Source organism: Mytilus galloprovincialis, chromosome 3, assembly GCF_965363235.1.
Source record: "Mytilus galloprovincialis chromosome 3, xbMytGall1.hap1.1, whole genome shotgun sequence".
NCBI classification, from domain to species: Eukaryota; Metazoa; Mollusca; class Bivalvia; order Mytilida; family Mytilidae; genus Mytilus; species Mytilus galloprovincialis.
In genome coordinates, this window is record NC_134840.1 from 58,123,910 (window position 1) to 58,141,411 (window position 17,502).

The 17,502-nt window shown below is 31.5% G+C and overlaps 1 protein-coding gene across 7 annotated transcripts in view; it reads left to right on the forward strand.

The window, feature by feature from the left end:
- LOC143068435 (cytosolic phospholipase A2-like) overlaps positions 1-15,083 on the forward strand; it is a 37,089-nt gene extending 22,006 nt beyond the window's left edge. For all 7 annotated transcript variants that reach the window (XM_076242498.1, XM_076242496.1, XM_076242501.1 and 4 more), the window contains 15 exons: positions 2,868-2,946; positions 3,464-3,610; positions 4,090-4,208; positions 4,858-4,895; positions 7,128-7,260; positions 7,403-7,539; positions 7,963-8,185; positions 8,861-8,975; positions 9,512-9,649; positions 10,020-10,112; positions 10,665-10,890; positions 12,361-12,491; positions 12,770-12,948; positions 13,341-13,527; positions 14,113-15,083. In XM_076242498.1, coding sequence (XP_076098613.1) covers positions 2,868-2,946; positions 3,464-3,610; positions 4,090-4,208; positions 4,858-4,895; positions 7,128-7,260; positions 7,403-7,539; positions 7,963-8,185; positions 8,861-8,975; positions 9,512-9,649; positions 10,020-10,112; positions 10,665-10,890; positions 12,361-12,491; positions 12,770-12,948; positions 13,341-13,527; positions 14,113-14,801 — 2,634 coding nt within the window. In that variant the 3' untranslated portion in view covers positions 14,802-15,083. The remainder of the gene's footprint in view (positions 1-2,867; positions 2,947-3,463; positions 3,611-4,089; positions 4,209-4,857; positions 4,896-7,127; positions 7,261-7,402; positions 7,540-7,962; positions 8,186-8,860; positions 8,976-9,511; positions 9,650-10,019; positions 10,113-10,664; positions 10,891-12,360; positions 12,492-12,769; positions 12,949-13,340; positions 13,528-14,112) is intronic.
- The last annotated feature ends 2,419 nt before the right edge of the window (positions 15,084-17,502 follow it).

The window sequence follows — 17,502 nt, forward strand, 5'->3', positions numbered from 1 at the left end:
AAGAAAAGGAAATTTCAGTTTAAAACCAAGGTCCCATGTTTTGAAGTGACAAAGTGAAAAACCTTTATCTCTTTGAATATTGATTATTTATCAAATTTTGACACTATTCTGCTTAGCATGCATACAAATTTATACGGTTTTGACTCCCTTTCGTCAAATATATACGTAGGTAATATGCGTATTAGAATACTGACTAAAAAGTTTAAAGTTCTCGTATTGTCACTGGGATATTCAAAGCTTATATTGTAATGTAAATACAGATTTAACAACACAAATATGTGTCATCTCAAGACAGTTAAAAGTGTAGTCTTATAAAGAGACCTCAATTTGAATGGCTTTGCTTACGAGTACTTTGTTCCAATTATACCAACTATCTATACAAATTTGTTAGAAGTTTTAAATTTCTATACTTATGATTTGATTTAAATATTGAAACCTATAACAATACTTTGCTTACGTGTAGTTGTATATTAATTATTAAAATATGCACAAATATAGTTGGAGCTGAATAACTAAATGACAATATTTTTAACACGTGTACATATATCTCTGGCATATGACTTTTTTTAAACTTTATTCCAGAAAAGATTTCATATGCAAATTTAGATTATACTTTAAAACTTTTGTTCGTAATGCATTCCAAAGAAAGCATCATATCAGTGTTCGTAAAACTGAACGATATTTCTGTGTTCTTTTTTAAAGGAGAAAGGAACAGTTAAATTTGTAAATTTAAGAATATATTGCCTGTTCCCGATTAAGATTTTTTGAACTACCATAATCATGTTAAAGAAAATTACAAAGTCTAAGGGAGGGAGGCAATACCTTTTGATATGTTAACCTGTTTTGGCCCTTTTCAAGGTGTTGTAAACTTTTATCTGAGATAAATTTAAGCTATCAACTGTTTTCAACCAACTTTGTTAACTGTTATCAGCATTTTTGCATTTTTTGTTAACTGTTATTTTGCCAAAATCAAGGTGTTGTTACCATGTTAACAGACCCCCTTTTGCCCCCCCTCGTTTAGGTGATGACAGATCTGTTAGGTTTTGCACTCTTAAAAACAATGAACCCCTTCAAGGCGGTGACATAGTTGATAAGTTTGGAAGTGTTCCATCACAAAAGGATAAATAGCTATATACTACAGTTAAAAAGGATTGTATACAGTCATCCCATGTAATGTAATTAAAAAGTCCGGTCCTCCCTGGTTAGGAAAACCCATACATTTGCTATAATTTGTATCAACATGAGATTCTTTTTACCAGCCCAAACAACTAGGGTTAATTTCTATGTTGATGACGTTTTTTCTTATGGAGTACACGCAGGATGTCTTACAAAATGAACCACTTGAACAACTTATTATAAACGAATAAGATGTGTATATATCATATACGAAGTTGTGTGCGACACAAGTTGTCTTTAAAGTTTTAAAATCATTTCAAAATATGACGGAAATAATATTTTTATAGATGAACTAAAATAATATGAAGTGCAGAATAAATCTAGTACATCGATTTTTATTATCTCTAGTATTTACACAAGTATACAGAGTATTTTTAAACCTCTTGTAAATTATCTACTTCTTTCAGTATACATTTTTTAAATAATCAGGAAGATTAAACCCAATCTGTTCAAGCTAGTTTGGTTTGATATAAAAGAATCAATGTAAAGAATAACAGAGACGAACATCCTGATCCACAGCGTGCAATTAAAAGGACGGGTGTAGCGGACAAAATATTCGAAGAATTTGAAACTTGCTATACTTTTTGTGTTCTGTATCAATAAAGTCGACGAATAATATCTCTTTTTAAGAAGGTTTACATCGACATATTGAGCAATTGCATTGGCCTATGATATCTTAAATGTGCATGAAGTATTTACCACTTGACATTACATAACAGCACTTAAGCAATAGGTTTGTGTTTATATTCAGAAATATACGCAGTTGTGCAATTTAAAACAGGAATTGCTTATCTTTCATGAGAACACTAGTTTAAAGTGAGGTTCTTTGTGTCCAAGAACTTTTTGTTTGTCTGTCACTGGTCATGTCTTATCCTCTTTGTTTTGGTTTTAGCCTATTTAATATCAGCCAAGTCAATACCTGTGTTGTTTCAGTGTTTGTTGGGTTAAGTTTATTTACATATTGTTGTGAACTGTTCTATTCCAGAGATTGCATAGAAGTAATCGAAATATATCATAACTTATCATGTATAGTGTTTATTACTTCAAGCATGAAACAACAGTTTGATTGTAAACCCATGCAGCGTAAATGAATGAATTATCATTTAACAAACCGATATGCACTTTAATGCGTTACATTTGATAATACGATTACAATATTTGAAAGCAAAAAATGCATTAAATTTGTCACCTTTGAATTCTATATAGATAAATTACATGTGAATAAGGATGAAATTCAATAAAAAAAAAATGCACTGATGCTACCTAACGAATTTCAGAGGACATTTTTCTCTTTCAAAAGTCCCAATTCACCAATCTAGTTGAATAATCCTAAATATATAAAAACGTATATATATATATATATATATATATATATATATATATATATATATATATATATATATATATATATATATATATATATATATATATATATGCCAATCAAAAAGATATGGGAACTTTTGACCTATTTCACAAAGTACAATGTATGATACTTTTCAGTCTTTCGATCATAGAAGTTTTCGTTAGTCCTTGAAACCATGAACCATATAGGATATTCGATCATATTTTGTAAAGTGACAAGCGTGTTTGCAGGTTTTCACCTTTTAGAACTACAATTCATCTTTTGCATTTCATTAAATATGATATTACTGTGTCGAAACTTTCTAACATTTTTCACCATTTTGTTTTAGGTAGAACATCGACCATGTTTAATTCTCACCGTCAAGGTCGTCAGAGGCAAAAATATAACACATGGATGGTATGATTACGGTAAACATTTATTTTTTTATCCGATTAAAGCAAATTCAAATACTTGTCATGTCAGCCAAGCAGCTCGATCAACTTTATTCAAATTATAGGCCACACTCTCAGGTAACACTTCCATTATAAATTATTCAAAGTACATGAAAATGAGACGATTTATATGATATGTTAAGGTATACATGCATTATAAACGGTTTAACACAAGTTTAATATTGCTCTCACAATTTGACTGATGGTTGTTATATTACTTTCAATTTAATACTTGTACTGTAGCCATTCTGATAAGGTTTCTAATTTCAACTAGTTGCCCCTAACATCTTAAGTTCCGAGAAAGCAAGACAAATATCAGTGTTTTCACATTAAACCAAAGTCAACCTGGGAGTTTTACCTTCATTACTTTTGCTTTGGTATATGTATTTGTTACTCTGCTACTCTTTTCCTTTTGCATTTGACCTTATGAACTTTTCTTAAGAATAGCGTGTTTGTTGCAGAATTTTAATTGATGTTCTTTTTGTAAATACAGTTGATACACCCGACCCTTATATTATACTCAATGTGAAAACCTCACCAGAGGGTCGTCGTCGGACTGAAACAAAGGATAATGACGTCAATCCGGTATGGAACGAAGAATTCACATTTCTCATTGATGATAGAGAAACTAATAAACTACGTAAGTTTTAAGTCTATAATGATTTTCATCTATAATATGAAATGTAAAATATAACAGATATAGATGCTTATGAAACAAAATATCGTAGCTGTCGATACGGTTCTAAGACAACGGTTGTTTGTTTGACACCAATATCGTAACTGTTACTTTTGTCCTCTAGATTAGTTCATAAGTATTTTCTTCGAGTCTAAATGTTGATAGAGAGCAGAGTCAGAAACTTTTTTTTAATAAATGACAGACGTGATTTAGTAGTCAAAAGAGGCAGTGTCGGATCCAGAAATTCTCACACGTCGGGCAAACTAATTGCCTAAGAGGGGACCAGCTCCGGTCATGCTCCAGTGATTCCCTATATAATGAAATCTTCATTACAGTGTGACACTCGTTTATATAACCTCGCTAATAACAAATATAACCTCGTTAATAACAAAAAATACACTCATAGTTTATGTTTTAATGAAATTGAAATCTTCCTTTTTCAGAAATGATATTAATGGAGGCTAATTACGGCAATCTTGACCAAGTGATTGGAGAAGTATACTTTGATCTCAAGGAAATTCCATTAAGAACCAGAGTCAACAAAATATTTTCATTTAATGAGGTAAAAAAAATATATAAATAAATTAAATTCCGTATTCTGTTAAAGTGAATCGTATGATCCGGATACTGTGGATTCATTAATATTCGTTGGATTCAATTTTCGTTGAATTCGTGGGTACAGGTAAACCACGACATTAGATGTTCAACGAATGACAAATTCCCATAGGCTTGTATGTATACTTCATCAAAACCACGAAATTAAATGTCCAGAATCATGAAAGTTTTCTTTAATCCACAAAAATGGTACCATCGAAAATAAATGTTGAATCAATTTCATTTTACATGTCTTTAGTGAATTCTTCAATTCCAATTTAAAACGCTGAAAATAACCTCATTTCTTTCCTTTATACATGTAGTATAAATTAACAATAATTTTGAAAATTTCCGGAACTGTAAATCTAAAACAGGGAAGTTATGTCATATGAAATCCACGGATATATACAAATTGCATATCAGCTGATATTCTTGGACAAGGATGTCTATAGAAAAGGAACTATTTGTTTTTTCATTTTCTGATATTCAGATAAAAGATAACAATTTACGTGAAGAACCAGATAATATAATACTAATCTAAAGTTTCAAATCAAGGAAAATAACCGTAATCGATAACAGTAACAACATTAAATACCCTCTTTTTTTTATTATTTCAGAAATCTGAAGTAGAATTTGAGTTTGAAACACACTTCGAGTAAGTATTTACATATATGCTTATAGATTTTTGAAAGTTGGATGAAATAACATCGAACTAGATATGAATGAAATATTTTGTATTCAGACGTTAAACAAACCTTTTGCATGCAATATAACTAAATGTAAACCATATTATAAACTCCCCTTAAATACAAGACAACGCACTTCTACATATCATTGTTATTTCTTGTCGACTTGATCACATCATTAACGTGTAATCTGCTTAAATGTAATCAATTGTAGTATAAAAGTAGAGTGACCAAGTCAACGAATATATTAACGAACTTTAATGGACCACCCTATCTGCAGGACAAATCATACTGTTATATTTAGAGAAATATTTAAACTTATAAAACACAACTTTTATTCAAACATTTTACCCTTGGACGTACAAATAAGGGGTTTGGTGTAAGTTATGTCTTGATATAATTCGAAGAAGTTTTAAGAACCTATACTAAAAGACAACCACAGCGATGAAGTCATTTTTGAAAGGTAGTTTTACCATAAATTGTCTTAGCATTGATCTCAACATCATAAGCGTCCTCCTGTATCCTTACTGCCTTCTTCTTCAAATGTAGCAATCCTATTTGATAAATATGACATTTCTTGGATTCAGTCTTTTTTTCAAATTTTCCAAACTAGTTTGACATCTTCGTACTTCCAAGTGGGATACACAAAATCCATTTGAATTTAGATTTTCAATACTTTTGTCTTATTTAAACACATGGTGTAGTTGTAATACCAAGTCAAAATGAAATGGGGTCAAAACTGTTTGCTTAATTTTACTGTATACATTATGCCATCGCCAATACTGTCACATCTTGCTGGCAGGAAGTTCAGAATCATTACCTTCGCCACCTTAAGCTTAAGCGTCAATATATATCTACAGCAAAAATTATGCAAAAAGGCGAGGAAAGTGTTGTTTGAGATCTGCAAAAAGTATTGAAAATGATGTTGGGTAAGTCCCATTAGATATATCTGAGGACTGCATTTAACTAGGAACTATTGAAGCGGCTGCGTGTAATGTATTGCTTTCATTTATAACTAATTTCAAATTCTGACAGCCTTTATCCAGATTTTAAATAGCTGCCTGCTTGAATGGCTTCAGAAATGAAAATTGAACTAATGAACTCTTTATTTAATCTGCCCTGCCCTTTTTGTTTATGAATATCGATTTAGTTTCTGTCCTAGATAAATGTTATTTGAAGTCTAGTTTTGGTCAGTTTTGATATGATGAAATTTCTGTTGTGTTTGTACGATTTGTGCTTATATGAAATACTAGCAATCCGGCTGAAAGGCGTAGATTGGGTCATAACAGACTAAATATCAGGTTGTGTAAACTCAGCTCCGTTTCAAAAGATTTGTGATAATTATATCTTTATAAAACAACATCATCAAGCGAACTTTATGGTGGTACATATCTTCTTTTCTTGAATTCACAACATTATAAGGGGTTCATTTTTGCAGTTAGAGAGGAAAGTATTTTACTTGATTAAATTGAATATCTAATCCTTATTCTTTTTTAAAAACTGAATGGAAACGAATAAGGATCCACAGATGGAAATATAGTTTTACAATACGCACTAAGAGTTTTAGCTGATCCTAAAATTACAAATCAAAAGTTTGAGGACTATATTATAGAAACAAAAGTCGTCTGTGGTTGCATTTTAAATAAGATTTTGGCTTTGCAGGAAAAGTATTTTAGCCTGCAGTTATGCGGTCCACTAAAGTCGTAAAATAAGAACTTTTCTTGATTTGTCACTTTACTAAAGAGCTCATTTAAAAGCTTATTTCAACCATGATAGATTCTTGTACCAACAAAAAGCACATTATACTTTCTGAACTGTTGCATTACTGTACTTCAGCAATTAAAAAATTATGCATGACATTGTCGTTTAAAGAGTATCCTCACAGAAGAATTCAGAAGAAGAAAAAATAACCAAATAGGAAATTCTAAATAAATTGTTGAATGTTTCATAAAAAATGTATCTTTTACCGAATTTGCATCCAATTGATTATGAACAAAACATGGAAATAAAAAAACTTTCAAAAAAAGAAAATTGTATTGTAAGAGAAAATTGAAGTAAAAATCTCTTATTTGCCGAGATCTAGTGAAACAACGGTACCAAATGTCAAATTGTCACGCAAAATAAACTTGTAAATTGCCATTTCACTGGAGAATAGAGAAATATCTTTTTCATCATACTAACCGGGTACTCTAATTTTTTAGTGAGAATCCAACTCTGCGATACAGTTTATGTTTGTGTGACGAAGAAAAAGAGTTCATAGAACACAGAACCGAGAAAGTAATGAAAACAATGAAGGATTTGCTGGGAGATAAAGCACCAGAAACAAGAGAGGAGGTAATATGTCTAACATGTACTGTTTTCGCGAAGCATTGCGTCTGCTATTCAACATCAATTCGCTTAGTTTTTGTTAAAAAAGATATCAATATAAGAAATTTAAAATTTATGATCTTTAATAAGCTTGAAATTTTTCTTGCAGACGCCGAGAATCGCTGTTATTGGTTCAGGCGGTGGTTTTAGGGCTATGGTTGGTATGAGTGGTGTCCTAAAGGCCCTAGCAGATTCTAAAATATTGGACTGCGTTACATTTTTAGGTGGACTGTCAGGTTCTTCTTGGTGAGTTCATAAATGTAAAATTTACAATTTACTAAAGTTACTAGAAGAGACATATTTACATAGATCATAGTTATAGATAAACATAAAGTTATAAAAATGTAGACAGTGTTTATAAATATATTCTACCTACAATTATTAGGCTATTGACCTTAAGGGCAATTCTTTGTGTGTTTACCTGAAATAGGTAAAGTGACCTTTTCTAATGATAAGTCATAAAAGGACATTAAAGACACAAACAAAAGTATACTGTTACATTTTAGCTTAATTGGTTTGACTGACGTACGTGACAGAAGTACATGTATGTTGTTTTTTTCTATGAAGCAGATAATCAATAAATATGCTTTTTATTTATGTCCATATACATAACAAAATAAACTGATTGTAATTAGACAATGTATGACAATGTATTTGCATGATTTTTAGGTACATCTCTACCTTATATTCACACAAAGACTGGCCAACAATGAACCCTGGTGCTATGCAAGAAGAACTGAAAAACAATATAGATTCTAGTCTTCTATGGTTACTTACGCCATTGAGTATAAAACGTTACATTGATCGGATTCTTGTTAAACGTCAAAATGGGCAACCAGTCAGCTTCACAGATATATTTGGACACTTAGTTGGAGAAACACTGGTAAAAGATGTAAGTGTACAATGTTTAACTTCGTTGCTTAATTTATCCCTTGTCTATTTATAATTTATGTAAAATTGATAAAAAGAGAAATTAAATAACTCTTTTTGACATAACAAAATCATACATACTTTTATAGATAGATATAAGAAATTAGTTGTGGTGTAAGTGCCAATGAAACAACTCTTCATCCAACTTGTAAAAGTAAACCATTAATGGTAAAAGTACGGTTTCAACACGGAGCCTTGGACGAACAGAAAGCTATAAAGGGCCCAAAAATTGCTAGTGTAAAACATTTAAAACGGGAAAACCAACGGTCTAATCTATATAAAAAAAACGAGAAACGAGAAACACTTTTGAATCATATCAACAAATGACAAAGGGTTGAAAAAATAAAGGTTACAATGGTATACTGCTGTGAGATATTAAAAAAATAAAAAAAAAAACAATAACCTTGAATAGATAACATGGTTTACTTGGGTTATTCATCCAGGTGAACGTTGACATCCTAAATACGTAAAGGTTTAAGAAAAATAACTGTTTTAGCGCATCTTACAAGCAAAATTGTATCAGTTGTTGAGCAAGTCATTTTTCCTTGGTTAACCATTTATTCAAATGTATATTTTTGGCACAGACTTTCGTAAATAACTACAATTAATTTTTGTAAATCTGTTCCTTCTGTTGTAGAGGTTGCATACAAAACTTACAGACTTGCAAGACAAAATAGCAGGCGGAGCAGCACCAATGCCTTTAATGACATGTGTTAACGTTAAATCAGATAGATCTGCTAGAAGTTTTCACGGTAATAATTTAAAGCTACTAGTACTTTTAAATCAAGTTTAAATTTTATTTAGATAGCTTGTTCTTCGGATTGAAGTACAAGAAGTCTTAAACATTGTCAAATTTCATGAGTGTAACCCACGATTTGTATGCAACACATGATTATCGTCTGTTATAACATAGATTAGGAGATGGTTTTACTTTAAAATAAAAAAATCCGTTGTCGTTGAGCTTAATGTTTTGACGCTGGAATGGAACAATCACAAAAAACAGTCAAATTAGTGGTATTTCAAATTGTAATGCGACCTATTGTGATTTCGGAAATCTCTTTCTTCATATAATTATCATGAATTTACGATTTAAAAAAATATTTACTGACATCTAGGAAATGGTATTAATTTACAGAGATAACTCTAGAAAATATATTGAATGAGACACTAGAAACGTCGAGAAGTCTTGTATACAGACATTCGTTCGAAATATAAATTATTGCATTTTTCTGCTTTCGCTACATTGGTAACTTATAATCTTTATGGATGTTTCTTTTTCTCTTTTCAGAATGGGTCGAATTTAACCCGTTTGAAATTGGAATGCCAAAATATGGTACATTTATGAAAACAGAATTGTTTGGAAGTAAATTTTTCATGGGAAAGTTGTGTACTGAATACGAAGAACAACCGCTGCATTTTTTACAAGGTATTACATTTTATATAGATGATGGATTTAGTTTGATACACAATATACAACGGATATCAGATATTTGAATGTATTATGTGATGTTTTGTTGGTTAATAATGCTTCTGTTAATGGTCCATAATTACTAAATCAAAGTAAGCTAGGGTTGTCCTGGTTGAAAAAGGACTTATTGCTTTTCAACCAGGATTGATATTTTTTATGATAAACATAAAATAGAAACTTTTACTGCAACTTTCAAATGATCGAAAATATATTATATAACTCAGAGAATAATCAGCTCAAGTAAGGCTAGATCAGAAATTAAAGAATAATTTTATCCAAGTGTGTTTGTGTTGTTACTCTAATAAATGATATATGATTGTCCTTTCAGGTATTTGGGGCAGTGCCTTCTGCATTTTATTCAAACGTTTATTGGATGACAATAAAAAGCTTGACCCTGTGGAAATGATCAGACAAGAAATGGGTAAATATGTTTGCTTAATTACTAAAACAGAGTTTTCTTATTAAATTAATTTTGATATTTCCTTTAAAAAGATCTGTAAAAAAGAAATGAGGAATGCATATGAAGTATTTATATTGGCGCAGTGAAAATAATGCATGTAATTAGGCTGAACAGAAATTGATACTGGACCTATTTATCCTTCTGGAGCTACATGTGTCTCCGATTCATATTTTTGTTGCGTTCTGTTTCTCAACTGCTAGTTGTTTCGTAGTATTTTGTTGACTGTTGTTTCAACGGTCTTTTTGTTTATTCGATTTTCTCAACTAATCAAACGGGTCCGTAATTATTAAAAAAAAGTTATCATCGGAAAGTGGGATTTAACAATAACGACCAGTCAACACTTTTGTTTCTTCTGTCCTTCTTTTGTCTTTTTAAATGATTGTATATTTCTATTGACATCTGTTTTCTTGTTTGAACATTTATTCTAATTATCAAATTGTGTATAACCAATCATTGGAAAACATTTAAACCTTTTCTAAACATTATTTCATCTCTTCTCATCTGTTTTCATAGTTAAGCAGATCGAGCAAAGCAGGGAGGATGAAAGTAGTGACAGTAGTGATGAAAGCGACGAAACAGAAGTAGAGGAAAAACCTCGGAGTTCTCGACAGTTTACATTTGACGTACCACAAACTAATGGGACTAAAGAGAATGGTCAAGCACCAAAACGGCAATCCACAAAACGAAGAACTAAACAAAAGGGTTATTGGAATAATTTTCTCAGCAATATTTTGGAAAAGTAAGTTTTAAAATGATAAACTGGATTCTATAGACAACCCAATTCAGGAAGAAACTGAACAAAGTGTGGGATTTTAGATGTGTTAAGTTTAAAAAGATTGTTAAAGCTTTCGAACGAAATAAATTGTTTTCCAGTTAAAATTTACAAAACAGATTTTTTTATATGAAAAAATGATTAATATACAACAAGTTTCAAGTAGAGAATGATTTAATCCTTTTCCTGTCAATTTATTTTATTTTTCAAGATTTTATCAGTAGAATAATGTTAAAACAAGAATGTGTCTAAAGTACACGGATGCCCCACTCGCACTATCCTTTTCCATGTTCTATGGACCGTGAAATTGGGTAATAATCTAATTTGGCATTAAAATTAGTAAGATTATACTATAGGGAACATATGTACTAAGTTTTAAGTTGATTGGACTTCAATTTCATCAAAAACTACCTTGACTAAAAACTTTAACCTTAAACTCCCAGTTTCATTTTCTATGTTCAGTGGATCGTGAAATTGGGGTCAAAAGTCTAATTTGGCTTTAGAATTAGAAAGATCATATCATAAGCAACAAATGTACTAAGTTTCAAGTTGATTGGACTTCAGCTTCATCAAAAACTACCTTGACCAAAAACTTTAACCACAAGACTTGTGTTTTTCTATTCATATATGCACTTTGACACATCCTTTTATACTTAAACCTTTTTATTTTCATTCATTTCCTTCCCTGTACATTCAGAGAAGGCCAATCCTTCTATTAGCGTTATTTGATTAGAAGCATAACAGTTAATCAAAAATAAAGATCGTGGTGCAAAAACCTTCTTTTCCAATGATTTACAAAAATCTGTGTTTTATCTCTGTATTGTCATCAGTCATGGTCGCCCTTTTTCGCGATGTTACAATAATTCAAAGGAAAGCAAGAACATTTGATGCCATAATTTAATTTGACCAATGAAGACCAAATAAAAACATGTGTTGAATGAGTATAGATAATCTCTTAAGAATGGATATTATGTTTAGCACTTCTATTATCAAATAGGTTATGGTCTAAAATACCATTGATCAATTGTATAGTTCTCATGAGCATAGACAAAACATTTTCAGAAACACATAAAAGTATAATTAGATATAAGAAATCCTACTTCATGCAACGACTGCAGGGTTGATGGAAACTACATGCATTTATTTTACTTATATTTTGTTTGATTTGTTCTTACTCTGAAATCGGTTCTCATTCAGTAGATTAAACTGTCACGTTTTTCAGCAAGCGTTTTGAAGTGTTGAACACCAGAGCAGGCCGAGCTGGTGCGTTACATAATTTCATAAAAGTATACTCAAATATGAAAAAACCTACTTCATGCAACGACTTCAGGGTTGATTGAAACTACATGCATTTATCTTACTTATATTTAGTTTGATTTGTTCTTTCTTTGAAATCGGTTCTCATTCAGTAGATTAAACTGTCACGTTTTATTTCAGCAAACGTTTTGAAGTGTTGAACACCAGAGCAGGCCGAGCTGGTGTAGTACATAATTTCATGAGAGGATTGTCACTTACCAAAACCTTCCCACTGTCTCCTTTTACTCCAGATACTGCAAACAAAGATACTGGTAATCTTTTATTTCAAGGTTAAATTCATAATAAAACTAACAACAAAAGTGTTGTTACTATATGAAACAAACAATTATCAATTTCAAATTGAATCTTCTTTAACTGCAACATTATGTAAATTTAACTGATATGTTTTATTTCTTTTACTTACTTCTTGCTTTCATTTTAACATTTTAAAGATATAAGGTTATTCTATTTATAACTGATTTAAAAAAAAAAACCAACAGAATATCGTAAGCAATTGATTGACTCATTTACGTAAATTTTTGCATTACAGATGATTTTGATGGCATCCATGAACTGCATCCAACCAATGTTAAACATTTGTATATGGTTGATGCAGGATTAACGTTTAACTCACCCTTCCCTCTTGTCCTGAGACCACAGAGAGCTGTAGATATCATTCTATCATTTGATTTTAGTGCCAGGCCTGGAGATCAGTCACCACCATTTAAGGTACATGTTTGTATATTTTTTTATAATGCAAGGGAGGTTATCTTGAATATAAATGGTTTATTTTTCAATTACAAGGGCAACATATGGATATTGCAAACAAATGTGATATGAATATACCCTGAAATGAGGGCAGTAAAAACATGCACATGCATTCGAAATACAAATATGAAACAAACAGCTGAGACTTGCATATTTTTTGTTGTTGTTACTTTATTTATCACTGAAGATTAAATGATTTAACATAAGATTTATAAAATGAACAGCAAAATACGGTAGACTAAAACATTTTTTGTATATTCATTGTCATTCAATAGTTAATCATGGGTGTCTGATTTCTTCTTGATAGTGAAATTACAGAGTCAAATACTAATTTGCTTTTATTTTATTTAAAGGAAATTTTACTGGCAGAAAAATGGGCAAGACTGAATAAATTACCTTTCCCGCCAATTGATGTCACTGTGTTTGATAGAGAAGGAATGAAAGAGTTGTACATATTCAAGCATCCGACTGACCCTCATTGTCCCGTAGTGTTACATTTTGTCCTAGTGAATATAGACTTCAGAGAATTCACAAAACCTGGTAAGATTACTATTTCTAATCATATTTATTTCCTTTATTCTGATATTCTTAATTTTATTCTGTTTAAATGTTGTATTAAAATATTTCCCATATTGCCATATATTAAAACAAACCTAAAAACAAGGAACATTTGAAATAGATAAACATGTGTGTTGAAATTAATTGAATAAATAATGTTGTATACAAATTGATATGTATGCTTTTTGTCAGTTGAACGTGCTAGAATGACGAAATCTTGGTAATTCATTTAATAAGAAAACGAATATTATTTATAAAAAGTATAATAACAAAAATACCGAACTCCGAGGAAAATTCCAAACGGAAAGTCCCTAATCAAATTACAAAATCAAATGATAAAACCCATCAAACGAATGCACAACAACTGTCGTATTCCTTACTTGGTACAGGTATTCTCAAATGTAGAAAATGGTGGATTAAACCTGGTTTTATAGCGCTAAACATAAGTTTCTGTAGGATTCTTTTAAAAAATGTGTGTTAATTATAATAATAATATTCGTCTAGAGTAAGGAATAAAATGACTTGATATATGAGAGGTTTTAAAATGCAATTGATATATTTTTTTAGGTGTCCGAAGAACTGCGGAGGAAAAGGAATTTGCTGATTTTGATATTTTTGACGACCCTGCAACACCATATTCAACATTTAATTTCAAATATACACATGATGCTTTTGATAAATTGTCAAAATTAACTGAATTCAATACATTGTCTAATATTGACGCAATCAAGACAGCAATGCTGAATACAATTGAAAAAAAGAGAACCACTCCCCCAAAGATTCCAATACAACTTAATGAAGTGAGTAGATTGCGACGGGTTAGCAAGAAAAATAAGGCGAAATTGAGTAGGTATTTATCAAGGTTGTCTTCATGTCGGGACAGTCGAACAAGTGTCACGATTGAAGAAGAGGAAGAAAACGATGAAAATGGACATAGAAAGATATCAAAAACACTCAGTGATGCTCCAATAATTTGCAAGAAGCCTGGTCTTGAAAGAAAAATGGCAGTATCGGAAAGAAAAAGGAGAACAAACAAGAGCATAGGAGGACTTGGTGGGTTATCCTCACCAAGAGAAGAGGATGAATCCGACGAATTAGACTCTAGTAATGCTTCGGTGAAACTTAGAACAATTGGGGGACGAAAACGAAAAGATGGTACGTTTCATGATGCTCATGATCACTGGTCAATGAATAGGTGCAATTCTATCCAATCAGACGAAGAAGATGATCAGTTTTATTCAATGGCAAGTTCGTGATAGTTTGATATAGTGGCGAAAAGTCATTCCAATTGGCTATGCGATTGATCTGGATTTAAGTTCAGTTTGTCACATCCTCAAGAGTTTGCTCACAAGGAGTAATAATCAGTTACTGTCAGTCTACATGAAAAATATATTGTAACATTAATGTGACAAGATATGCAAGAGTTATCCCGCCTTCATCGAACTTTACCATTGATGTCATATTTGTTATCATTTAATTTCTTAACAAATAGGAATTGTCCGAATTGTTGATTATTTGCAATAAATGAATAATATATATATTGTAGTTATTCAATTACATTGCATGTAAAAATAACAATAAAAAAAGTGATCAATGTCCATTTAATTTCATGTTTTTTTCACAAATATTGTCAATTTTTCCAGTTTGAATTTGTTCATGATTGCCCAGTGTGTGCTGGGAAACAAAAAAAAGTAAATTATAAAAATACCAAACTCCCAAAGAAAATTCTAATCGGAAAGTCCCTTATTTTATTTAAAATGACAAAAATTAAAAGCTTTTAAAAACATCAAACAACTAACATGTTCCTTATTGGGTACAGGCATTTCCTTATGTAGAAAATGGCGGAATAAACCATGTCAAATTGACAATGCCATTGTTAAAACAAAACAAGGAAGACCAAAAGATAGTACTATGAACAAAACATATAAAATTAAACTCTTTAAGGTACATGTATGATGTCAATTTGTTGTGCATAAATGTAATCATAACAATTTTGGAATGAATTCAAGAAGTTACAAATATATTGTAAGTCCTGAATAGCCGTGGTGTCTATTTTCAAATGATTGTCTATTCATCAGAGACTAGTATGACTTAGTGTGCAAGTGACTTCGTAAAGAAGGTGTTGTCGATCATATTCCAAAGACTTGTAAGAACTTTATGGTGGAAAAGTAACTGGACGGAATCAAAGACATAAGGAGTTTATATATAGTGGAAAAAAACCTACACTCGCCGCCTCTATATAATAGATAATTGTATTACTTGGTGTGATAGGGCACTTGCCATCGTATTGGTAGGTGTCATGGTTTATATCTCAACACTGACTTGCACGTTGCTAATGTCACAACCTCATGGCGGAAACGTTATTGGGAAGAATCAAAGACACAAGAAAGTTTATATTAAGTTAAAGAGCCTATATTGCAACCGCCTCTTTCATTCTGTCTTTTTTTTAAACTTTTTTTCATAACACAACTTTTGCGGGACTACAAAACTGGTAAAACATACTTTTTTATAGAAAAAAAAACTGGTGAATTGGTATTTCAAAGCTTGCGTTGTCTGTTATGATTTTATTGTTTGAGTAAGTTTGCTTACATGGAAGCCATTGCACCAAGGGTTCATGCGGGTAGAGTTCAAGTCATTCTTTATTCTGATTCACGATAATCATCATGATTTGGTTATCTGAAAAGTATGCGTCACAGATGACCACGTATATGTTATATCTGTCGAAGCCACTATCGTACTTATTTCATCGAAAGTTATTTGTCCGATTTTTAGTTGTCTAGAGGTTGCCAATAGCTGAGTATGAACTGTTTACTTACCCTTCCACAACACACGAGCTTCCCACTAGTTTCTTAATAATTCGTGTTGCCTTTTCTTTTCCTTCTTTTTTTTCTCTGAAATTTGTACTAATTTGTTTTTTTCTATGTATTTTATTTTTCAATGGCTGTGTTGTTCAATCGATATTAGTCTTGTCTATTGTCCACAAAACGGTCTTTTCATGTCTAACTGTCACACTAAGTAATATATCTTGGTTTGGTCACTTTCAGGTACCAATTCTTTAAAAATTGATAATGTCTTCAATTATACAAATGGCAGCGTGCTACTTAGGGTTACCTATAATCTGTGTATATCTTTCATCAACATATGTTAAGCGGGGTGAAATGACTGATCTTATGAGTTAACTCGCTATAGATTCATTGATTACGATTTGCTTACGTCAGGCGCTAGTTTCGTATTCAAAGACTCGTCAGGGGCTAACAATGCCATGGCGAAGAACGAAAACGATAAAAGGCATACTTCAATACACAGAACATAACATATCATATTAAAGTATTGAGGGTATGATATAAATTTGCTGTGCAAATTTGCAATAATAACTATTTTGGAATGAATTCAAGAAGTTTTAAACATCTTGGCGGAAAAATTCTTACATTATTTGACTGAATCAAAGACATAAGAAGTTTAACATTAGTGAAAGCCCGATACATCCGCCGCCTCGTTTATTCTGTCATTTTTAAATACCTTAAGGGAGCTACCATTTGATTTTTATGGGGGGGGGGGGCTAGGATGAAAAATTTTGTCCTGCATTTTTTTTTAGTTGTAATCTCTGTCCTGCCTTTTTATTTTTCACTCTGTTTGGTCCTGCCTTTTTTTTATTAGTTTATCCTGACTTTTACCTAAATTGTCATCCTGCCTTTTTTTTTTTGGCAAAGTGTATCATCCTGCCTTTTTTTTTACTCAAAACTCCTGTCCTGCCTATTTTTTTCAAATTTCATCCTAGCCCCCCCCCCCCCCCCCATAAAAATCAAATGGTAGCTCCCTAAGCCGGAAATACTTGCTCACCTTTAGCAAAACCACAGTACTGGTTATAAATCATTCTACTTAAAAACGCAAATTGGCAATTTTGTATTCCAGGGCTTGCGTTGGCTGGCATGATTACATTGATGGAGTGTGTTTGCT